Genomic DNA, 23,851 nt, shown 5'->3' on the forward strand with positions numbered 1-23,851 from the left:
TAAATAGAGTGGCTAGTGAGAGTGGTAGAGTGGGGGTTATCCAGGTGGTTGGTAACAGAACAAACGCTGGCAGGGTTTGCATTACGTAATACCTCAATACCCCGACTGCCCGAACCGTGACATTCAAGATGATATAGATACGAAATACATCACCTGTACTTCCAATTTTATGCTCTTCACTATTCTGACTACTTGATTTTAATGTAGTTTAGAAAGAATAGTAGGGTATCAGTATATTTTACAGTATCTATAGCACACACTGAGTAACAAGGTACTTGGCAGATCTGAATGAATACCAACCGAGTAGTCATCACAAACGCCACAGAGTAGACTACATCTAGATTCCTTTTGTCTTAGCCGACACATGCCTGTACATTTACACATTCTCTTCGATCCACCCCTCAAGCCTCTCGACCATAGCCTTCTTCAGCAACCCCTTCGAGTCAAGCCCACGGTCGCCGAGTATTGGCTTCAACTCAGCTACTGTCAATTTTGACAGGGTGCCGTCATTATATCTCTTCTTTAGCTCGGCGTTACTCATCCCTGTGTTACTAGGCCCGGCTCTCGATGCCGTTGTTCTCACCTTCTTTGCAGGCTTGGACCGATCGTCTTCGTCATCATTCTCCATCTCCCGCTTAATAGATTGCGCATCTCTAACCATTCTCAGGACATCATCGGCTGTCCGCGACCAGTCCTGGATGTACTCACCACACCGATTGTGAATAGCCTTGTACTTCGGGAGAGTAGCATCATTTGGCGTCTCGGGAACCTCTTCCTCTAGCGCAAGCGCTTGTAGGATTTTGTAGTGCCATTGAAGAGCAGGATTCGGATACTTCGACGGGTTGTACGTAGCCATTGGGAGTTGTAGGTTTCCGATGATCTTGTTCATGCAATCAGTCAACTGATCTGTGGTTCGAACTAATTTGACATGGTCGGGGCCGTCGCGTAAATCATCGGCATACGGGATGGGATAAAGCCACAGGCCAGCAGGTATGTAGTCTGCTCCCGTCTTGCTGTCTGACTGCGCCCTGGAGGGAATAATTGCAACTAATTGAGGGTTGCCATTTGTCCGAGCAATATGCCACGCAATGCCAATCTTCTTAGATTTAAGTAGCTTTTGCCACAATGCGGTGAAGACGCGCGAGGAACCAACATAGCCCTCTTCGCTCGGGAAGATGAAGATCGATTTCTTGATGGATGCCCAAAATCCTAGGCTTGACCTATCCTTAAAGCCGATGATACGTATTATCGGTCCTCCAAATTGCTTGATAGACTTCTGCTCATCTTCGCCGAAATAAACATATTCGCCTCCAAACTTGTAAGCCTTTTTCACCTCGCCTGTTTGAACCGTCCGGGCACTGTCCTCGGCAATATGGGCGGTTTCGCCTACGGCAATTTGCGCTTTCTCGCCATCTAGCCAGACGTAACAACTACGCGCAGGAGTCTGTGGGTGAATGATATTATACCCCTTCACTGAGATTTGAAGTCCAGGGCCAAGCTCGAGCGGCATATTGCTGAAGTATGCCCGCTTTGGTGTTTGTCTGGAGTTGACATTGGAAACCAATGAATTCATAAGCGTCAGACCGTTGCCGGATTTTGACGTCGAGACCTTTCCCGGATGCGCTTCATCGACAGTTGGATCTCGATAGATAATGTCCTAGGGTCTGTTAGTTAAAAGAATAATAAGTGATCGAGCATTAAAGTGGGATTTACATCATAGAACTTGCTAAAGTCGAACTTTTCATCCCCACGAGTGATTGCAAAGAGTTCGATAGTGACTCCAAGATCATATAAGTCCTTGGCACGATATGCCGCATTTTCTTTAATTTTCCTGTCGTCCTTATGAGGGTCGTCATTATCTGTGATGATGAACAATCTTCGAGATCCAAAGTTGGGAGCCTTGGTGGTGAGGAGATTATTTGCCAGAAAGAGCAAATTCGACATCTGAACTCCCTCACTGGATGGTACTAAAATCTCATCCGTGTCCTCGCCTTCTTCGACGAGACCTTTTAAGTTCTTTACGTCGTCGGCCGCAGGGATGTCAAGGTCGGTGTAGACATAACAGTGAGGATAGGGAAGATTTTGATCATCTCGGTACTTCGTCTTTTCAGTACCGAAGAGTATTATGCCCATCATATCTTTCGGGTTAGATATAATTCGTTGCTGCATCACCTGGTAGGCACACTTCAAAGCGGCATACACAGGGGGGTCCTTATCTGCCTTCTTGTCATTTGACTCGGGAGGCGGCTGAAGCATTGACTCGCTCACATCGATAGCGAAAATGAGAGCATCTTTCTGCGCTTTATAATCCTAATCGATGTTTAGTTTTTGAAATTCTATGAACTAAGTCACGATGGAATACCTGTTCGCCAATCTCATCCTCCTCCTCATCCTCTTCTCTTTTCTCATGGCGATCTGCCATAGTGGTTTTTATGTCTTTTCTCCAGTCAATCTAGGATGGTAAAGGAGAGACAAGCTTCAGAGAGATATTCTAGAAGGTGAGGAAAGTTCGCGATGATCGGCTTATTTCCATTTGATTTATACGGGACTGGTTCTCGTTATGGAGCTTAATGATTTAGGCAGATGTCGCGACTGAACGCGTATGATGTAAGTGGTTTCCTATGAAGTAAATCGCGGTATCAGGTGACTTCTACTAAGCTCCTGAGATGTTCCTGCCTAAGCGCATTATTTTTTTATCTATTTTGTGGATAGCCTTTCGTAGCGCGGTATAGCGCCCCGATATACCAGTGATGAGCTCGAATAATCTAATAATGGAAAGTACCTATGTACATACACGTCAAGAGTTTCCAGCACATGAGCTGCGTTCAATAATCATCATTAATTGTTGTCTTGGTTGAAATAATGTAATTATTTCTTTTGAACAAGTATTATGTTCAAGTTATAGTAGTGATGAAATTGAACAAGATGTTGTAATGTAGTTAGTTATACCTATATACGATAGTAGTATGCTAATAAGGCATCTAATCTTCTAAATGATAGATTACGTCATGAATCTGCTAGGCAATTAAGCATGTTTCATTGGCCCCTCCTACCCTAGCCTGCCTAGTAAGAACGGACGCAACGGATGGCTGGACCCAAGCTTCTGCTGTCGATGACTTGGTGACATTCCGCAAATCCAAATCGCCACTAATTTATGTTGAATTGTCCACCTTTAAAACACACATTTAATGTTTTATTAAGATTTGTTATTTTCAGTTCGTAACAGTGTCAAGATTTCAGAGGAATAAGTTCGTGCAATATGGCTACACGCCATTCTGTCGCACAGCTCTCGCGTAGAGCAGCTGGTACTGCTAGCTCTTCATTGAGCCTACGATTATCGAATAGTGCGCTACAAACGAGATCATTCGCAACGCCGGTGCCACCTGTCACACAAAACTCAACTGGATCGAAAGGTCCAACAGCCATGGTATTCTTAAATATGGGCGGTCCTTCGACTCTAGATGAAGTTGGAGACTTTCTTAGCCGATTGTTCGTATGTGATCTATATATCTTGCCACGCCTCTCTGCGCAATTCTAATTTGTGAGTAGGCAGACGGTGATTTGATACCATTAGGACGACTACAAAACTATATTGGACCCCTCATCTCGCATCGAAGAACACCGAAGATCCAAAAACAATACGCAGAGATAGGAGGTGGCTCGCCCATTCGAAAATGGTCGGAATATCAAAACGAAGAAATGTGCAAGATTCTCGATCGGATATCGCCCCATACAGCCCCGCATAAACCCTACGTCGCGTTCCGCTATGCAGATCCCCTAACTGAGGAGATGTATAATAAATTGCTGGCGGATGGCTTTGGAAACGGTAAAGGAGGAAGAGCTGTGGCGTTCACACAATACCCCCAATATTCTTGCTCGACGACAGGAAGCAGTCTTAATGAGCTGTGGAAATGGCGGCAACGATTAGAAGGTAAATCTGGACCAGGCACGATTCAATGGAGTGTCATCGACAGATGGCCGGTACATCCAGGCTTAGTGGAAGCCTTTGCTCACAATATTGAGAAAACGTTGGCGTCATACCCCGAAGATCGCCGAAGCCAAGTCGTCTTGTTGTTCTCCGCTCACAGTTTACCAATGACGGTGGTGAATCGAGGTAAGGACTTGGAAGAACAAATCTAGGTAACCCCAACTGACATGAGTTAGGTGATCCGTATCCCGCCGAAGTTGCAGCCACAGTATATGCTGTGATGCAGCGACTGAAGTTTTCTAATCCTTATAGGCTATGCTGGCAGTCACAGGTTGGTCCCCAACCATGGCTAGGCCCTCAAACTCAATCATCGGTTGAGGAATACATCGCAAAGGGGCAAAAAGATCTCATTCTTATCCCAATTGCTTTTACCTCAGACCACATCGAAACACTCTTCGAGCTCGACAAGGAGGTAATTGGGGAATCCGGCCACGAGGACACCGTCAAGCGGATAGAAAGTCTCAACGGCAGCCCCATCTTCATCGATGCTCTTGCGGACCTTGCAAAGACACACTTAGACAGTGGGGTCTCCTGTTCCTATCAGATGGGTCTCAGGTGTCCAGGCTGTAAGAGTGAACGATGTACCGAGTCAAAGAAGTTTTTCGCAGCACAGGAAAATACTTCTTCAGTATCATTGTAGAGCGCACAGTTGTCACATGTTTGGAACCGCGCTTCTATTTTGGCAGTTGCAAGGAGTTCAAACACTACTCCGGTTTTAAGCAGTTGTCTTATTATGTGCGTATATCTAGGCATTCTACTCTACCCCCATACTAGCTATTTTCTGTTTTAGCAGAATATTGTACAATTTAGACGACCGGATAGGAAAATATGAATTGGGCGGGTACGGCATTGGATTGATGACTACTATATATTTAAATCTATTATCTACATACATAGCTACTCAAACATCTTTCTTGTGCCTCCCTGGAAGTATTACTAAGCATTGAGGCAGGTATTATTAATTACGTGGTATTCTGCCGGACATAAAAACATGCCGACGGCCGGAGAGGAACTTTGTAGATGCCCGATTATGCCTCAGGGTTCTAGGTTACACCCCGGACTGCAGAATCGTACGGAACGATGCGTCATCGATGTGCTGGCGACGATTACAGCAAGCTGTGTCTTATCTATGTACTAGGTATGTAACATAGGTAGGCATGGAATATGCTTGTGTTCTTTCATGGCATTGACTCGGTGTTTTATTTCAACGCTTCGGATTTCTTATATAAATCCATAGCCATAATTACATATGTAAAAACCTGTTGTATGTACTTCGTGCTTGAAGGGTCCAATGTCAACTTGGAATGTTCCGACGACTCGGGAAAAGATCGGATTGGTAATCGCCAGTTATCAGGAACAAGATTAACCTGATTAGATCAACCGGGGTAGGTGGGTACGTATCTTATGTAGATAGAGGATCTTCCCTATATCGCTTCTCGGGCATCCGATTCCGAGTTAAACGTAATGCAGGCGCCTAATGTAGGTTATTCTTTAGTGTACTTGTGAAGTACTAGTATTAACCTTCCTATTCACGTAAAGTACCCGGTTAATAAAGGCTATCGGGAACTTAAAGACTTGATACACGTATGTAGTCGTGTTGTAGCACTACGTTGGTGGCATGGAACATGGAACAATTAGAAGGCACTAAATCGGGACCACCCAATCCCAAAGAGACGGAATTCGACCCAAAATTGATATGGGTACCCTCGCGCTTCTCTCACCCACCCGTAACTTTCGCATCGTTTTCTCCAAGTCTCCTAGCGTCAGTACACTTCGGACGCTGGCAGTTCGAACTTGAGCAATTCAAGCTTTCATTGGCGTCTTCCGTACACATCATCGACTTAGGTAGCCCAATGATATCTTGAATTATTATAATCAGGGTTCTGGATATGGGACATATCTTTACTCACTCTCTCTCCCAACCCTCTTTCAAGTTGTTGAGGTCAACCATCGACTGTCCTCGGATCCCGAGTAAAGGTGTCGCTTTGAGATTTCACTCTCACCAGCCACCGAAGACTTATATGTAGCGTAACAAGCTTTAAGATAGGAATTCCGGAATCCTTCGGCCAAGGCCAAATCAATTTATGTTATTACGGACCATCCGCAACATCCGGTATCTATAATTGAGACGTGGGAAACAGACACCACACATGGTTGTTCACGACATTTGATATACGTCGAGAAATCAGATACAGCCACGCAACAGGCTTATAATAAAAATGACAAACAATGCGCAAGAAGTTCAAAAGGGCAACAGGCCGATTGTACTCATAGACGAAGAGGAACGACAAGAAGAGGCAACAGAAACAAGCCCGCTGGTCGGCGCAAGCAATGGGAATGATGCGACAGAAGACAACGGAGGTCGAAAAAGACAGGAGATCTGGATAGGTTATGAAGATTTCATCGGCCTTCCGTGGTATCGGAGACCTTCGGTATGTTATGTACCAAAATCCATAAAGCTTTTGAAAGATGTTAGAACTAAGTTCGAAGTCAGGTTTACTGGCTTCTCGGGCCATACTTTTTATTTACTCTTGCATTTGGTGGCGTCATTGTACCGAAGCTGAACCTGTAAGTCGTGCAGCACCACCACCCTTGCATATGGCTAGCAGCATAGATGTCTCTAACAAAAACCGTCATCGTCAGAATTGTCGATTTAATATGTCGCAATTATTTCAGCGAGCGCCAAACGCTTGACCCGAATTTTACATTCTTGCCGGTGGTCATGGGCGGCGACAACCCTCAATGCAATGATCCCCGGGTTCAGAAGAATGTTGCTGCTTTCACACTCGTGATCAGCGCTCTAACAGGTTCCTTAAGCGCACTTACGGCGCCAAAGTTAGGTTCGCTATCTGATCGATATGGTCGAAAACGCCTTATGGTGATGGCATCCTGTGGTGGTCTAGTAAATGAAGTCGTCACTATCCTAGCTGCGAAATTCCCCGACACCGTTAGCTACCACTGGTTGATCCTAGGCGCATTCTTTGACGGAATTACCGGTTCCTTTACGGCGGGCAGCATATTAGCGAACTCATACTCGAGCGACTGCGCTCCGCCGTCTAAACGCGGAGTGCATATCGGTTACCTCCACGCTTGTCTATTCACTGGTTTAGCATTTGGTCCCCTCCTCGCCGGCTACTTCGTCGAATGGACCGGGTCATTATTGTCAATATTCTACGTTGTCCTCGGCTGCCACGCTTTCGTCATCCTGTTCTTCTGGTTCTTTTTACCCGATTCGATATCTAAGAAGCGCCAGACGGCCGCAAGGGAGAAGCATCGAGCTCAAAACGAAGCTACAGCTATGCAGCTGAGATCAGGAATTCCGAGTTCAGTCGGAAATTTTGTTGGGCCACGAGTCGCTTCGTATCTAGATGATCACATGGGAACTTGGCTACCAGCAGTTCTAAGCGCTAACCCATTCGCACCCCTGAAAATGCTCGTTCCAAGTGGACGAGATAATAGTCGCTTACGGCGGAATCTGGTTCTCCTCGCTCTTATCGACTCAGTGGTTCTATCTTCGTCAATGGGCGCGAATATTGTCATCGTACTCTACTCCGAGTACATGTTTGACTGGGGAACCTTGCAAGCTTCGCGATTTGTATCGGCTGTGAGCATGGTGCGCGTAGTCATCCTTCTCTGCATCCTCCCGGTCATCAACTACATATTCCGCATCCGGCCCTTACGTCGTCAACAACGCGAGAGTGGAGATGCGGTCATGGTCGAGAAAAACTCTGGCGCCGATAACCTAGACGTATGGATTCTACGGGTTGCCCTTTTCAGCGATGCTATAGGCGCATTCGGCTACATATTTGTCCGCCGAGAGGAATTATTCATCTTGTGTGGTCTAGCGACGGCGTTTGGCGGCTTAGCAAGCGCCACCATCCAAAGCGCAATCACAAAACACGTCCCGGCGGAGCGTGTAGGTTCCCTATTAGGGGCTATCGGGCTCCTGCATGCGCTCGGACGGGTCTTTGCGCCCGCGCTTTTCAACGGCTTATACGCTGGAACAGTCGAGACATTCCCACAGGCATTTTTCGTCCTATTGGCTTCTCTATTCGGGCTGGTGGTTCTTGCGAGTTTCTTCGTGAGACCACACAGTAAGTTCTCACACACCTAAACGTGTCAGGCAATTGACTTACCACTCTACAGTTTACATGAAGGAAGACGGCTATGTCGCAGTCCCGTCTCAAGTTCCGAATGATGCTCGAACCCCGGATATTACTGCCGATGAAGAAGTCTTAGGCTTATAAAGAGTTTGTATATGTTGAATTATGACGAGCCACGTTTTCATCGTATCTTGCCCTACATAAACTTTTCCTTTAGAGCGTATAAAATTTTAATCGTACATATATGTACATTTGTGTTGAATTTTGGGTTAAAGAGTTGATCGGTGTTGGCGGCAGTGTGTCAAATCTGGTTGCGTAGACATACTTGAATTTTGGTGTAGCGTTGATTATTATATCAGTTGGGCGTTCGTTAGGTGATATCAATTATGTATTCCGTGAAACTTCTTAGTTCAGTGAAGCCTTGTGTTTCAACAACAAGAAGATGGGAATTTCACATCGATATTATATAGAGGCTATATTTGGCTTACAACATCATTACATTGAGGATAAGAGATTTCCATCTCATACAATATTCCAAAGTTAGGTATCATTCAAAATATGTACTCATTTTGAACCACCATCCTTCAACTACCAACACCGCTGTTAAAATCGACTAATGTCTCAACACACCTTTCTTCACATACTTCCTCTCATGAATCCTTCCCCCCACCTCACTTACGCAACACAACAACACATACCCCCGTCTTCAAATAACGCCTGCATTTAGACGTACTTCTTCAATACACCTTTGTAACCCCCCAGCTAACAGCCAAAACCCTCGCGCCAAGGAAGCAGCTCATAGCAATAGCGTACGACAGCGCAGTGAACAGGATCACCGCCAGCCATCCCTGCTCCTCATTACTTCCAAGACCCAGCAGCGCGCCGGCGATAGGCAGACTAGACAAGGTGCCAAAACTGCCGACCATCATGGCAGTCGAGAAGAAGCGGCCGTACTCCCTAGCCTCGCACAGCTGGCCGATGCACACAGGGTACAGGCCCAGATTGCTGCCGGAGGCGAAGCCGAAAGTCAGCGCGAACACGATGAGCATCGGGCGCGAGCCACCGGCGGGTAGCCAGAAGGCGAGGACGGTGACGACGCACAACGCGTTCGTCAGCGTGATCACGTTGAATCGACCGAACCGATCGGCCCAGAACCCGGGGAGGAAGCGGCCGAAGAACGAGCCGGCGCTGAGAAGCGCGAGGAGCGTGTATGCGTCGCGCGAGTCTTGGCCGTGGGCGATCGCGTACGAGACGATGTACGTGAGCGGGGTGAAGATGCCCCATTCCATGAACCACACGCCCGCGCAGCAGAGCGTGAACTTGAGGTCTCGGAAGAGAGACCAGTCGGGCATGACGCGCACGGGGTGCGGGCTTGGGGGCAGGCGCGAGCGGACTAGGAGGTTCGACACGATGGCTAGGAAGAGCAGCATGAACCCGATGAATCGCGTCGCCCAGGCGAACCCAAGCTTGGGGATCACGGCTTGCAGGAACAGCGGGAAGGCGATTCCGCCGACGGACCCGGAGGTTGCGGCGATGCCGGTCGCGAGGCCGCGCCGCTTCTTGAAGAAGTGCGCGATTACGCCGTATGCGGGTACGTTGAGCAGAGCGCCGCCGAGACCGCCGAGGACGGAGTAGGTTAGGATTATTTGGTAGTATTCTATTTCGGGCTTGTTAGCATATACGGATTTATGTAGGGCGGTCTACTAACCATGACATAACCCTAGCAGCATTTGGCTCGCAACACACATTACGCTACCAATAGCGATCAGATACCTAGGTCCATAGCGGTCAAAGATCGGACCGACTTGAATTCCAAAGAAGAAGACGATGAATAGGTACACGCTGAAGATCCAACCGATGGTCGAGGAACTGTAGCCGGCGAGCTGGTTCGCCGAGAAGTACGATTCGAAGACGGCGGCGACGTTGATGATACCGTAGACCGAGACCATGGAGCAGAAGGAGCCGAGGACAACAAGCCAGGCTCTCAGGCCACCTTCCGGGAAGTCCTCATCGTCATCGTCATCGTCGCTTTCGTACGATGGTTGTACGGCGAGATTTGCAACGGGGTGGGGATGTTCAACCTGGCTCTCATGTTCTTCACCGGGGCTAGGATTGGTTTGGGGTTTTGAGTTGAGTTGACTCTTTTCGTCAAGTTGCTCCGGCATAGGCACCAGGACCCCCTGGGCCACTGCCGGGACAGTTTGATTTATGAGGCAGCTGTCATCTGCATTTCGTTGTGGTGCGAGGGTCATAGAAGACCCCCGCTACTAACTAGGTAATTAGGTTGTAAAAGGACGGAGTGACTCGAGAGGTTTTGGTCACTCCTAACGCTAGGCTTTTTCTTTGAGATACTCTTAGTCTTGTGTTACTCTCTATACCTGAGTATGGTGATTTCTCAAGTGAGAAGGCATTGAAAGTTGAAGGTGGCTAAAAGGGTTTTAATAGTTTCTTTCCCATGGCGAAAAATCTGGGGAAAATAACGATTCTACGCTATAAGTTAAGTTAGTAATAGTACGATAGGAATCAACAAATGGGATGATTTTACATAATAGTTTCTGGGAATTTTATGAAGGTTGCTGCTAACACCGCCTTTTTCTTGATTCCTTCGCATCTCTCCGATGTCGTTATACATAAGGCGTAGCGTAGTGTCTTGTCATTAGAGGGTGTTGTCCCGCGGTTGAGAATACTACCCAATTTTTCTGTGTCCTACGGCCGACGGAGATCTACGCTGCTACGTTAGCTCGCTAGATAGTGTATAGGTACCGAGATATTTCTCAATTATCGACTATCATTCGTCAATTGAACTTGCGCAAACAATCCGATACGCTACACCTATATATTCCATAAGGAGGCAATATATTATTGAGCATTAGAAGTGTCGCAAACTTCTCTTCTGTCAATTCCCCTTACTGTTCAGACCGCAATGTCGAGGCTAGCGGTGAGGCTTGGTAAGGGTCCATTCTAACGTACGATATCATCGTATAGGTAGGTAACTTCCAATGCCATCATAGAATATCCTTGAGATGGCCGTCAAGATTTGCACCTCAGACAATATCATAACTTTGCATTCATGGTTCCCCTTGGCCAAGAAGTTCCGAGGATTTCGACTGCCGACTTACCCCCACTGTCGGTGGTGGGGGTATACCAACGAATTTGGGTCACCATTCTAGAAATTGTAAAATTGTCTGGAAGCAGATATGTAACCTTGAATTTCACATGGCAAGATTACTAAGATTACTAAGATGCAAAGTTCATTTAAACTCCACGACAAATAAGAAAAAAATAGAAAGAAGCAGTGTCGAAATCAGGAAGGCACGAAAAGTCCGGACGCTAAAGAACTACGTCATAATTGTCAGCAACGTCAACCCTCACTATAACAATTTCATATTTGTCAAACTTACCTTAGTTACATAACTTTGATATGATTTGATTTGATGTTTCATGTAAATAACCACTTGTATACTTTGTTTTATAAAATGCCATATCCTTCATCTAGGTAATTGTTCAATAATATGCTTCGCAGAGGCGGTTCGACGATATTTAATCTCATTTCCGCAAGTGCTTTTCAGAAACGAAATATGAGTTCGCAGCCTGCGGGACCCATTTTCTTCGGGTCATTTGAAGTCACATCTCAGGTGAGTCAAGCTTACAAACAGATATATACCTAACAACACTACATAACCCTCGATGTTAACCACGAAAATGAATAAAACTCATAATTGAAAGAGAATCATCATAATCGCCATTAGAACTAACCATCAGCTCTAGGTCTTTCTCACAACACCCCATTCCTTCGCCCTCGTAAATCTAAAACCGCTTCTCCCAGGACATGTCCTGATCTGTCCACGGCAGCCACACAAACGCCTAACGGACCTCGCCGCCCCAGAGCTGACAGACCTATTTCAAGCGGTGCAGAGGGTGCAGCACATGCTCGCGCGGCACTACTTCTCATCTACATCGCCGTCAGAGGATACACCCGAAGCCGGCTCCTTCAACATCGCAATCCAAGATGGCGTTGAAGCCGGACAGACTGTCCCGCATGTTCACGTACATGTCATCCCACGGATCCGGGGTGCTACCGCGAAAGAGGGAGATGGACCTGGTGACCGGATCTACAAGATGATGGCCGCGGAGGAGGGTAATGTTGGCGGGGCCTTGTAAGTCTCCTTTCTCTCTCTTCCTCCCCCCGGTTTCAAATCTCATTGGATTTTACATGAAAAAAAAGAAAAGAACGTCCATATGTACTAATGATAGAAGATGGGATCGAGAATTAAAAAACTTCCGGCCGCAGTTTGGTGATCGGCCGGAGGCGGGCGGCGAGTTCGAAAGTATCGAGGATTCGGAGCGGCACGCGCGATCAGCGGAGGAGATGGTGGCCGAGGCGAATATGTTTCGTGGCGTTTTGGAGCAGATGGAAGAGGTGGAAGGCAAGTCCGAGAAATGACTTTAATAAGCAATACCTACCCCTTTAATATACTTGAATGTACAAAGGCCTGGGTCAAAAGCTTCTCAAATAGACTACGCTCCTTACCCAGTGCGTAATCAAATAAGCAATCGCCGAATACTGTGATGGGTTTATCGGACTTAATAGCGATCTGTTCCCCTAAAGCTGCCTTAAGATATAGTGGTCATCCGCTAACCTTTAGGGGTTTGGCCACTAAAGAAATAAGCCACACGGTATCCATAACGGCACTTAACACCACTGATAAGGGTTAGGAACGACATCGATGTCGGCATCCCCATAGATTAGAACAGTAGATTAGGGGGATGAAGGATATCATAATACATGCTACCAGTACTAGGTAGATCTCACTTGATAAACGCAATGCTATTACCATGTATCCCGAACGCCCTAATCCATGCTCCAGCCCCTAATGTGCATTTAAACCCATCCAATAATCCACACATAAGCCATCGTCACAACCCCCTCAGGAGCTCATCAAGCGAAATAGGTTTCCGCACAGCATTGTTTAAGCCTTCGTGGAAGGTAACCCAGACCTTTGTCTCCCCCTTTTTAAGGGACCCATCTCCACCTTTGCTAATAGGTCTACCATTGCCATCCGTTTCCCTCAGCGCGCGAGCTTCTGTGGTTTGGATAATGCGCCCGAAGAAGTCCTTCTTCACCCCTAAAATGGGTAGGTCGGCTATTTTCGGACCCTTATTTTCTTTATCGTTAAAGACCAGTGGCATGTCCTCAGGCGCTGCGCCATTTGGATTACCACCGGTGAATCGTGCTTGTCGCGATAACCTTTCGCGCTCTAACTTCGCTTTTTGTAGCTCCTGATCTAGCACCTGTCTGACGGCATAGCGCGTTGGGGCTTGCGTGCCGTGTATTATGGCTGCTGATGTTTCGAACGTTGATAGGATGTCAAGATCGCTGTATATAATTAGTCCTCGGACTTAGGTAAAGACCTAAAATCTTGGAGAATTGGGTACTTACGGCTCCATTCGGTACACCCATTGCGGCCCCCTGCTGAATGGGGACTCAGTCTCGATCTTGCCTCTCTGAAGCTCAATGCCAACTTCTGCTAATGTCTCTGCAGCCCGTTTCACCATGGCCTTCTCAGTATCCTTGCGGACACTCGCTGTGCCTTTTTGATCCCCACTGCCCCCAACGACGACGGGTTTTACGTCTGGGGATACTAGACGGACTAGATATGGAAGAAAATCTGTCGCAATATCTTCAGCGCTTCGGAAGGAGCGCATGAGAGTAGCCGGTAGCTGAGCCTGCATGGCTTGGAGCATAGCACGGTTCTCCTTTTCGGCCTCGCGTGCGAGAAAGTCGGCTCTCGTACCTGAAAAGGGGAGTGGTGGTGCATCATCAGCATCGCCATTGCCCCATTTTCGCTCATAGGCTAGATTGCCGCGCCGGATAGGACCCGAGAATAAGTGATGACATGCAAGGATAGGTTGGCTTAGGTAGGGGGCCAACTCCCAATCCTGGTTTCCGAATAGTCTAGAAGAACAAGTATCGTGGAAATGCATCCATTCGTAAGCACAATCCGGCTTGCTTAGAAACGAATCGTCGTTGAATTCGTGGTTGGGGTAGTCCAGAAATACATCCGTCATGACCCTGTCCACATCGCCGCTCGTCTCGATCATTTCTCTGAGGCGTTCCATGCCATACTTCTTCTGCTGTTCCGAGAACCCGAGCTGCGCTATCGGCTGCTCACTGCGGTATTTCGACACCGGAGCCGCGATAAGTACGTTACTCTTGGGAAACCCAGCTCCGTCTTGGAAGACACGAGTAACAATATCTTTGACACTACCCCGTCCTACACCTCTTGCTCCGCCACCGCCATGAGATAAATCATGAACGATGTGCCGCTCAACCCACTGTCGTGTTAAAGACGGGGGGCCTTTGAGAGACGCAGACCTAATACGGCCTGCGACCCATTCGCCAACAACCATAACGCCACGTAGATCTCCCTCAGCTGTGCTCTCGGCACCCTTCTTAGCGTCAATACCCCCGCTCATACCCCAAGCCGCTTCACATAACTTTCGCGCAGCGTCTTTTTCACACGGGATTCCTTCCTTCTCGAAAACCGTCTTAAGGCGAGTTACAACAGCGTCAATGGTAGGCTTGCCAACATGGATAATCTCTGCTAGATTCGATTGACGTAAAGGCCTCAGAGATGCATGATAGACATCATTGCATATAAGAATGAGCGGGCGCATCTGACGAAAATCGTCGCCTTTCTTCTTGCGACGTCCTGAATATTGATCGGACGTGTCTTGCCCCGAGGCATTCTTCTCTCCGGTCGTGATTAAATCAATCAGAGCCTTAACGAATCCACCTTCCCCAGAAGCACCGGAACCCGTCACAACGCCATCAACTTCGTCGACCACTACACACACAGGGCGTGCAACCTTCTGCTGTTTTGCATCCTGGAGCTTATTCAATTGTACGGTTTTGACGTTCTCTGTGCCTAAACTCGTGCGGATCCGGTTCTTCACGACATCTCGGCTCCGGTCGTCACTGGCATTGATCTCCATTACTTCATAACCAGCTTGCTTCGCACAGACATGGGCGAGCGTAGTCTTTCCCAGTCCCGGGGGACCCGTGAGCATTAATATTTTTCGGTGCGGCTTTTCCTCCTCTGCCTCTGCTTTCGCGCCGGGTCGTCGTATAATGCGTCTCGATTTCGCGGCCCCTGGGAAGACGAGGGGGTCCCATCTCTTCAACCATCGTAAAACTTGTCGATTTGTCAGGTCATCGCCAACCAAATCCATAAAATTCCTAGCACGATATTTCTCAGTCCATAATAATGACTTCTTCGGCTTCTTGACGGGTTCCACGGAAGGCATCGGCTCATCGGGGGCAGGATTAGATGTCGAAGGTTTATTGGCAAGTTCCTTGGTCGTAGACTCTATTAATTCATGAATATCAATGCCGTAATAACTCTTCTTTGCTCGGCCTTCCTTCGTCTTCGATCGCGACGCAACCATTTGCTCATACGATACGCCAGTGACCGGTTTTCGTTGTTTGATATCGATTGTCTTCCCTGAACAGGTCGTGATCTTCAAGTTACTTGCTGCTTGGCGAGAAGCAAACCGATCAAAAATAGACGATACATTGTTGGTGAATAAGGAGCTCGTAGTGGAAGGCTGACTCCTAATGTCATCGACTGTTGGCTGTGGAGTGGGTTTTAGTGACGAAGATTTAGCCTCCGTAAGTCCAGGATTTGAAAGTGTAAGCGGGGGTGAAGAAGGCTCAGTGTACTCGGCGATCGCATGCTCGCTAGGACTGCTAAGCATTCGCCTTTTGGTGGCGGGTTCCTGCAAAAGGTCCTCATCGTCGGAATCATCGTCGATAAGAAAGCCGCCTTTGGCACGGGGCCGAGGGTGAGGATCGGGATGCGGTTTCGCTCGTTTGGCTGCTCCCACCGGAGAAGAGCTGGCCGGATAGATCACGGGAGACGAAGGCGAGATCATCCTTGGTAGGTCAATTGAAGAATTTGGAATTGGTATACTTCAAAGACAAGAAATTGTACGCAGTTCGTTATTGAAAGACACTTCGTCACTGGATAGACTAATATTAATTAATTGTAAATGACAAACGCGAAGGCGCGTCTTGATACGCGTTTGGTGGGGCATCCGAAGGTATCTCGTACCGATCCATTTTTATAATGATAGCAGGGATCAATAGGACCAATAAGAAGCCATGAGTGGGTATAGCGGTAACATCCGCCATTTCGTCCGAATTATTTTGCTTTTATCAGAGGCGGATGTTACCGCTATCATCCAAAGCAAGAACATTCATGATTTACTTTCTTTTTATCATTCAGAAAGCCACCATCATCAACGATCAGCCCTTGGTATCGCGCGACGTCATATATCGAGGCTTCACAGATAGGATAACGAGTCTATCATCCGATCTGGAGGGCTTTGTGCTACTATAAGTTTATCGCCAAGACTCAGAAGTCTCAGCCTCAAAACGCCATTATTTTCAGCTCGTGGCTTCTTGATAAACGACCGGTTGATACATTATGCTGTAAGTACTAGTCCTGGCTTGTAACGCCTCCCGGTGCTTCCGGTGTTGCACTTTAATTAGGAAGAGGGGCAGGAGTTAAGGCATATTCAATGTTAGTAATATGCTACATTTTAGTGTAAGGAGGTAGCTACTTACCTACTTCAATTTTACTATAGTTTAGATGTCGCCCATTACCCGATAGAGCTTGAAGCTTTCTTCTGACAAATAATCCTTGAAGTTTTGGGAATCTTATCAAGAAGAGTAAAGCGAAGTTCAGGGAGAAAAGTGATATCGCCTCCTATTATATGATGAAAAAGGGGGTGTAAAGTTGATGTGACTCAAGTAAGTACCTGGTTGCTTTTGGCAACAAGAAGGGCTTTTTCTAACCAATCAGTTTCATTTACGGAATCTTCAATTATTAGGTAATCTTGATAGAAATGTATTGTCTACCTGGGTAGGCGTACTTGTGTGCGAATAGTCTAATATTCTGACTAATACAATAAGGAGGGTTGATAATAAAAAGGAGAGAACTAAGCCAAATATTGCGTGTACCAAAACATAACTCCACATCCATCCATGGATATACAGAATAAAAGTCATAGGGCCATAATTATGGCGCTCCTTTGCCGTAGCAATTGTAAACCTGCCTCTGAAATTCCTTGTCCATCTTAAACACCTCGTAAACCTGGCTTGGCGTATCGCAAACAAGTTGCAGAGTAAAATATATTTCCTGCACACACTTCTACCATACCACGCGCGAAGCGCTTTTGGCTAGGCGTGAGATCGGTCTTCAGGAGTCGAGTGAGCTCGTCATTGATCTGGAGTTCGAGATCCCACAGATAAGCCCGAAGAATGACCTTCGCCGATCTAGGCGTGGTGTTAAGGAGCAATTCTATGATTCGGACACAATTTAGGAGCGCAGCTCCGCTCTCGTTGAAAGCATAGAGCTCCTTATTATACGAGTATAAGTCGTTTGTTAATGAGAAGTGAGTCATGTAGAGTCGATGCAGAGTATCGAGAGGTTCCATGTCTGCCGGGGTCAGGAAGATCTCGCATGTTAACATCAGAGCTGCATCACAGAATCTATTGACGATTAGCGATCTTATCATTCCCCTCGTAAGGGGGACATACTCAACGGCGAAGTCGCCGATACGATATTCAATATACTCTTCGAGCGACTTGAAGGTCATGGAACCTGGCAGTCGCTTGCGAGTATGATCTACCCATAGCAATATACCCTGCACGAACACTGGTCCCACAATCGGATCTTCTTTAACGCACTCGTCTGAGAACTCCTTGAAGATTTTATTTTTCCACAATATATCCGTACTTGTTCCATTTGGAGCAATAGTATCAGCAAATGCGGAATCAATTATAGTCGGGATCTAGCCTTGAAGTTAGCAATTAATGGTGCAATGCTATGGTAGTAGTTATAGTATCATTGTAGTATACCTCAACCGTCTCGGATTCAATGACATCTGTATCAACTTATTAGTATATTTTGGAATCGTTTTTAACTTAAGCCTCTTGCATTCATCGTCACCCGGATGTATGAACGCAACCATGAATAAACATGTCCAATAGTATCATGGCGTCATCATTTGGGGTAGATGGGTATATCTTACCATCGTGCATAAAAATAAGCAAGTTTGCCTTAGCCATTATCCTTGCCCGTGGGCCATTCGCCGCCGGGAACATGTTCATTGGAGCAGCAGCAGATGTGTCGAGAAGTTCTTTCCTCTTCGCCGCTTTCTTATTTGCGTTAGCCATCTCTGATGGCAAGGACCCCTGTTGCTCCGGCGTTGCGGCAACGATCTCATCCATCATCTCCGCTGCTGCATGCTCTGCCTCTCTCCAGTATTTGCACTGGGCTGCAGCAGGGAAGGATGTTGGCCATGGTACCCCTACAGAAAGCGGTTCGATGACATTGCAGTTCTCGAGGCCGGATACGGGACGCGAAACCGCCTCGCGTAGAAATTCAAAGCTCTCCTGTTTACCTTCTGAGGCAAACGAGATCCCAACAGGATCAAAAGCACAAGTGATTGGCCGCATTATGTAAAGATATATGAGATGATTGATGTATGATTAGGATGGACTTAGAAGAATGCGGGATCTTGAAGTAGTCTTTATACCCACCGCAGCATCGCTACTCGCGGCGAGATCTGCTATAGCCATTTTGTAGAAGGGAATCATGTCCGAGACCTAACCACCTAGTAGGTATGTTTGACGACTAGTTGCATGAAGTGGCATGCTTGGGTATATCTGCGTGACTCAGATGCATGCTAGGTATACCCCTGGCTGGCAATGACCAAAAGCTTCAGAATGTTGTGTACAGTACTTACTTAGGTAGGTAACTACTCTAGTAAATAGTGAATGCCCTGCGTAATCGGAAGGCATATAGACGATTAGATCATCAAACGACCTCTGCGAATCACCGGTGGTCTATGGAGGCATTTGGTTAGATCACCAACGACCAACAAGGTCCAAGCCAACACAACTGAAGGTCAAATATCGCCAGTTTTTGTTAGTTGGGAGTTCTCCCCTCCGATAGCCACCTATGTCCTATTAGCCCCTTGTAGGCTGTCAGAACTTTCAAGGGAAAGGTGAATTACTTGCATATCTGAGTGGATCGTGCAAGGCCAGGCCTGTTGCTATACAATGATTCTTTCGCCGTCAAGAGTGGTTGTGGGCCTGAATTATCACGCTAAACAAGCGAAGGCAATCCTCTCGTAACCATAGTAAACCCGAATTTTACTCCGGGGCATTAGTTTATGGTGATGGTATTGCCCTTCCCTTTGCTTTCAGCGGAGTGAATATCTGCATCTTACTCGTGAGAAATCCTGGATAAAACCGGGAATTGTTTAGATAAGCGGCCATTACGCCCAATCAAGAAGCCAATGGACGATAAAGTGGTCTGTGATTACGATGAACGTCAGATTCAAATCCGGATATAGCATCTCATGGGCATGGGGACTTTCTGAATGAAGTTTGATTACGCACCATACGACTCCCAGACAACTTCTTCATAAGAGGTGGTACCCAGTAGGTGCCATATATTTCGGTGATTACCTAAAGGGATGTATGATAGGAACAATATGTGTGCTTCCAAGTTGTAGTTGTAACAGTCATCATCCTATTGCGACATTACCTCTGCAAGAGAGGCTGCGTATCTGGAGAAACAGGTGATTCTCAACTTATTCGCCAGAAGACCCTATATGACGATCGCTTAGTGACCAATAGATAAGCCTGTTCAAGTATCGCTACCCGTAATGATAACGGTGGTCATGGCTAGGGTATTGAAGAGTCGAGGGTCCTAATGTGTACCTACATTGATAGAACCTTGGAAGTCTCGGTGTGGAGCATTTTCCCTAGCTCCCGCTGTGGATTATCACCCTGGTATGTGGAAACACCCGTAGACCTAGAGGACAAGGGTTGGATAGGGCAATAGAGCAATAGAAGAAGGATAAACCCGGAGGAAGAGGAATTCGCAGAATTTGAAAGGAGTGACAGTTCGACAGCGTGGTAGGTAAAAGGTTGAACCACGAACTGTAAAGGGCTTGGCTTCTGAACTTGGTAAATCCTTCACCGTGAACAGCCACTGATGTCATGTACGTTAGGTAGGTAGGTAGATACCCAGGTACATGTAGGTCACCTCTATGTATGAGAGAACCGATGTGACGCCACCATGTTCCTCATGCCTAACTACCTATGAGGTTTCTTCCAAAAATAAATCGTTATGTAATATGGATTACCGGGTTGCGTGTAGTAGAGACCTCCGGATTTAAGAGTTGAGAATTTGAGAATTTGATGTGTACGTGTACCTAGGTCCTGGGTAGGTAGGTAGGTACACTACCGGGTTGGGGGGGTGTTTGGACATAGTCACAGGGATAGTCACCAGGTGTAGACATAATGTCAACTGGTGATTATTAACCCACCGTCACTACTCCGATTGGCTGTTGGCTGGATAGTATCACCCCCGAGGGCAATCGTAACTTCCGTACAAGGGTTATATCGAAGGAAATAGCCACCTTGGAGACAGCCTCACCTTCTATTACAATGGTTGTTGATCTAATAGATGTCAGGTTGGTGATCGTCACCACGCCAGTAATCGTTACTAGACCTATTTTTTTAAGAAAAAAAGGGAAAAAGAAGAAGCTATCGCGGCCAATTGAATGCTAGGTATTTCCCTAGGGCTTCAAGGTGTATTTATATTATAAGATATTACTTTGAAAAGTCAGGTTTTTTTTTTACAGGTACAGTCACTTGAACTACTGTTGATTTACGAGATTTACCATTACACTACGAGAGTCACAGTTTACGGTTTACATGATTACTAATCCCAGTCTTTTCGAACTTTGATATATAACCTATTCAGGGAGATCAAGGATACGTATCTTAGATGCGTTGATCTGACATGGTGTCAGGTCTTGACACTGTTGCTAGGCTTTGACACTATTGCCAGGGCTGAAGATAAATTCGGTTCTAAACCATTGCAGCAATCGTATCCACCTTGTAACGCTTTCAATTATATAGTAATTGTATCGATATACAATAATATCAATTCAGAAATTATAGCTGTAATACTGTTGATCCCTAGTAAGACTTATAGAAGGTGGTGATCAGGTCGAAATACTGAAACGTTAGTTGTGACCATGTCCAAATACCCCCCCCTCCCGGTAGTGTAGGTATTAATAATATGTTGATATTCCGGTAATTCTCTTTGGTCGCTTATAGCATGGTGTTTCCGTAGTTTGAGAGTTCTGGCTTTTGATCTGGGGAGCCACGCAGGCATGTAATTTTTATGAATGCTAGAAAATATACGGGTTGGATACTCGAAAACGATTTAACTATATTGAACTTAGAAAGTTGAAATAAGCTTAACTTTGTGTCAAAGCTAATATTGAGGCTGAGCAGCTTATTGAAGCCAGCACCTGCCTAGATCTGAAGTGAGTAGACCCTTCTAAATGCAATGTAAACAATTCAATAGCCCTAGGGAAGGCTAACTCCGAATCTCCGATCAAATAATGACAGTAGCCCTGGACAATTTAAACTTCCGAGTACCCCCACCTTATCAAGCAGTCAAGGTCCCCTCCCCCTCCCTCTTTCTGTGCCGGATCTCGCAATTCGAGCAATTTGATTTGTTAAAATCATGAATAATGAACGCTTAAGTACTTACTTAGGTAGGTAAGTAAGCATGAAATAACTTCAAAGAGACTTACAACTTGATATTTCTTTAATATTTCTTTAATTTGGGTTTGGTTCTAGATCCATATTAAGGAATCACAATCACTGACCTTATTAGGCGGTTGTACGGAAGGAAGGGGGGAATTCATTCGCATAACGCGCTTTCCTTTCGGGCTCTTGTCAAGGAAGCCTTGGGTTCCTTGGCGTCCCGGCCCGGGACTTCCCCTCACCCTAGTGGCCCGAACCGGTTGACGTTTCCTACAACTTAATCCCTGGACCGACCTTCGGGATGAGATGATCTGACGACTATGGATGCGAGTCTCTTTTAAGACCCGGATTATTCCTCATCCTGGACCCCTCGCCTCTTCCCTACATGTGTATGCCGAGAAGACGGATGTATTGCAACCGTTAAACATGACCAGGGTGATAGCGAGCAACGGTCTCGGTGAGTTCGCTGTAATTGGTCTGGCCGTAGGACCCTTTGACGAACCCCGGCCAGTACCGGGCAGCCCTGGCGGCCACATTATGCTACCTAGCGGGGTTCCGTCACACATTCCCTAGTTGGCAACTCTTAAGTCAGAAAGTCTAGCATATGACCGATCCGAACCATATTACCATCATTTCCTCCACAGAAAATTCATCCCATATCAGTTAGAAGGCATCCTATTTCCCTGGGTCCCACTGCTATGAATTCTTCGCATACTGTTCGTTTTGCACAATCCCGCGCTCGGCGGCAACCGAAAATAGTGCTTACTCCCTAGTCACGTCGTTCCCGAAGGTAGGTGAAGCCTTCTTCGCAGGGGTAACTTGTTCCCAGCATTTTCTTAAGTGAGATCATTACTCGAAGGGGGAATTTTTGATTCTCTGTTCATTGCGGATCACTTAGGTAGCAGAGTCTAGACCATGAGCCATGCTTCTCGGAACAGTACGACACTCCGCATATGACCCGGCCTAGGATTGTTGTCTTAACGGGCTTATGGATCGACCTTGCCGGGATTTGGAACTCACATATCACTTACATATTTATCGGACGTTTTCCCTGATTGTCATTGAGACTTCACCCACTGAAGTTCTGATGCCGTGTCCAGGGTATTTTCCTAATGTTATTCGCGGCTACCTACCTACTTACCTGGTGTTTTACTGGGATCCCACGAGTGTCGTTCCCAAGGCTCTCTGATTCACACGATCATTTCATATACCTCTGGTTAACTATTAACCAAACTCAGTCGTGATGAACTTGATTTATTGATTTAACAGCGAGTTATAAGAGTGTTTACGACACTATATTCAATGGACGCTTAGTAGCTACAATCTAATAGGAGAGCCTGCTTACAGAAGTATCTTGGTCGTTGGGCGGGAGTGTAGGTAGATATCAGTTGAGTTAAAGAGATCAATCCATTTTACATCTTCTCCAAGTTAGCCTCAATGAGTATCTCGGAACCAACATACACATGAACGAATTGAGTAAGAGTGTTTGAGTGATCAAATAAAAAAAACGCCGAAGTCTTGAGTATAGAAATGACTTATGATATAGCGGGATTTCATTAGCTTCAAGGTTGTTTTTGGTTCGTTTAGAACCGACATCATTCCTCGAGAGTTGGAAAATGATAGCAACTTTCCTCAACTAGTAAGGACGTACCTATTTCTTCGCTTAGTTTCAGCATAGAATGTACATATATTTTCTATATTGCTTCGATGCCCTGGGTATCCTTTGCCTTCAATTGATTGCTCTGATGTGGGCCGAGGCCATTACCTCGGTATTGGTAGGATGTCTAGTTGTGCAAGAGTGTCGTATGCATATGTATCGGCAAAGTCGATCAATACTGTTATGCATTTGAAGAAGCTCGCGAAGCATTAACCTAGTCTGTACATAGATATGGCTCCTGTTGCCTGATTGCACAAGTGTTGTTATTTAGACCATTGTGAGATATTCTCGTGCTTATTTTTTTTTTTTTTTTTAGGAATTAAGAGACCCGGTAAAGCCGCTGATGAATAAGATGCACCTTTCGTACACTGCTTTTATTCATTGCGGAAATAACCAACTTTTACTTGGATATGTGTCTTCAGTAGGTACTCTCGTCATAATGATGGTGTTGCATTTGA

General features: G+C 46.3%; 7 protein-coding genes across 7 annotated transcripts; 3 read left to right on the forward strand and 4 right to left on the reverse strand.

Annotated features, from left to right (window-relative positions):
* Positions 1–213: 213 nt before the first annotated feature.
* On the reverse strand, positions 214–2,444 carry GGS22DRAFT_150692 (ku70 protein). Its single transcript, XM_047959357.1, has 3 exons — positions 2,363–2,444; positions 1,714–2,310; positions 214–1,657 (listed from the first exon to the last, which is right to left on the reverse strand). The coding sequence occupies exons 1-3, from the start codon at positions 2,420–2,422 to the stop codon at positions 377–379; spliced, it is 1,938 nt and encodes a 645-aa protein (XP_047824197.1). The 5' UTR covers positions 2,423–2,444; the 3' UTR covers positions 214–376.
* Positions 2,445–3,086: 642 nt separating this feature from the next.
* On the forward strand, positions 3,087–4,896 carry GGS22DRAFT_150693 (ferrochelatase-domain-containing protein). Its single transcript, XM_047959358.1, has 3 exons — positions 3,087–3,493; positions 3,550–4,114; positions 4,165–4,896. The coding sequence occupies exons 1-3, from the start codon at positions 3,260–3,262 to the stop codon at positions 4,626–4,628; spliced, it is 1,263 nt and encodes a 420-aa protein (XP_047824198.1). The 5' UTR covers positions 3,087–3,259; the 3' UTR covers positions 4,629–4,896.
* Positions 4,897–6,030: 1,134 nt separating this feature from the next.
* On the forward strand, positions 6,031–8,645 carry GGS22DRAFT_12564 (MFS general substrate transporter). The gene is made up of 4 exons (XM_047958329.1): positions 6,031–6,420; positions 6,483–6,556; positions 6,632–8,082; positions 8,135–8,645. The coding sequence occupies exons 1-4, from the start codon at positions 6,208–6,210 to the stop codon at positions 8,233–8,235; spliced, it is 1,839 nt and encodes a 612-aa protein (XP_047824199.1). The 5' UTR covers positions 6,031–6,207; the 3' UTR covers positions 8,236–8,645.
* A 1-nt stretch (position 8,646) lies between these two features.
* Positions 8,647–10,636, reverse strand: GGS22DRAFT_12578 (MFS general substrate transporter). The gene is made up of 2 exons (XM_047958336.1): positions 9,800–10,636; positions 8,647–9,748 (listed from the first exon to the last, which is right to left on the reverse strand). The coding sequence occupies exons 1-2, from the start codon at positions 10,341–10,343 to the stop codon at positions 8,829–8,831; spliced, it is 1,464 nt and encodes a 487-aa protein (XP_047824200.1). The 5' UTR covers positions 10,344–10,636; the 3' UTR covers positions 8,647–8,828.
* A 760-nt stretch (positions 10,637–11,396) lies between these two features.
* Positions 11,397–12,653, forward strand: GGS22DRAFT_150696 (HIT-like protein). The gene is made up of 3 exons (XM_047959359.1): positions 11,397–11,726; positions 11,860–12,248; positions 12,349–12,653. Exons 1-3 carry the CDS (start codon positions 11,604–11,606, stop codon positions 12,533–12,535), a joined length of 699 nt encoding a protein of 232 aa, XP_047824201.1. The 5' UTR covers positions 11,397–11,603; the 3' UTR covers positions 12,536–12,653.
* A 250-nt stretch (positions 12,654–12,903) lies between these two features.
* Positions 12,904–16,026, reverse strand: GGS22DRAFT_194466 (uncharacterized protein; the record flags this gene model as incomplete). The annotated part of the gene is made up of 2 exons (XM_047965507.1): positions 12,904–13,468; positions 13,532–16,026. The coding sequence occupies 2 exons, from the start codon at positions 16,024–16,026 to the stop codon at positions 13,009–13,011; spliced, it is 2,955 nt and encodes a 984-aa protein (XP_047824202.1). The 3' UTR covers positions 12,904–13,008.
* Positions 16,027–17,232: 1,206 nt separating this feature from the next.
* Positions 17,233–18,616, reverse strand: GGS22DRAFT_183716 (terpenoid synthase; the record flags this gene model as incomplete). The annotated part of the gene is made up of 4 exons (XM_047964116.1): positions 17,233–17,647; positions 17,696–17,949; positions 18,017–18,042; positions 18,190–18,616. 4 exons carry the CDS (start codon positions 18,614–18,616, stop codon positions 17,233–17,235), a joined length of 1,122 nt encoding a protein of 373 aa, XP_047824203.1.
* Between the last annotated feature and the right edge of the window lie 5,235 nt (positions 18,617–23,851).

The sequence above is a fragment of the Annulohypoxylon maeteangense genome, assembly GCF_022496945.1.
Source record: "Annulohypoxylon maeteangense strain CBS 123835 unplaced genomic scaffold GGS22scaffold_1, whole genome shotgun sequence".
Taxonomy (NCBI): domain Eukaryota; kingdom Fungi; phylum Ascomycota; class Sordariomycetes; order Xylariales; family Hypoxylaceae; genus Annulohypoxylon; species Annulohypoxylon maeteangense.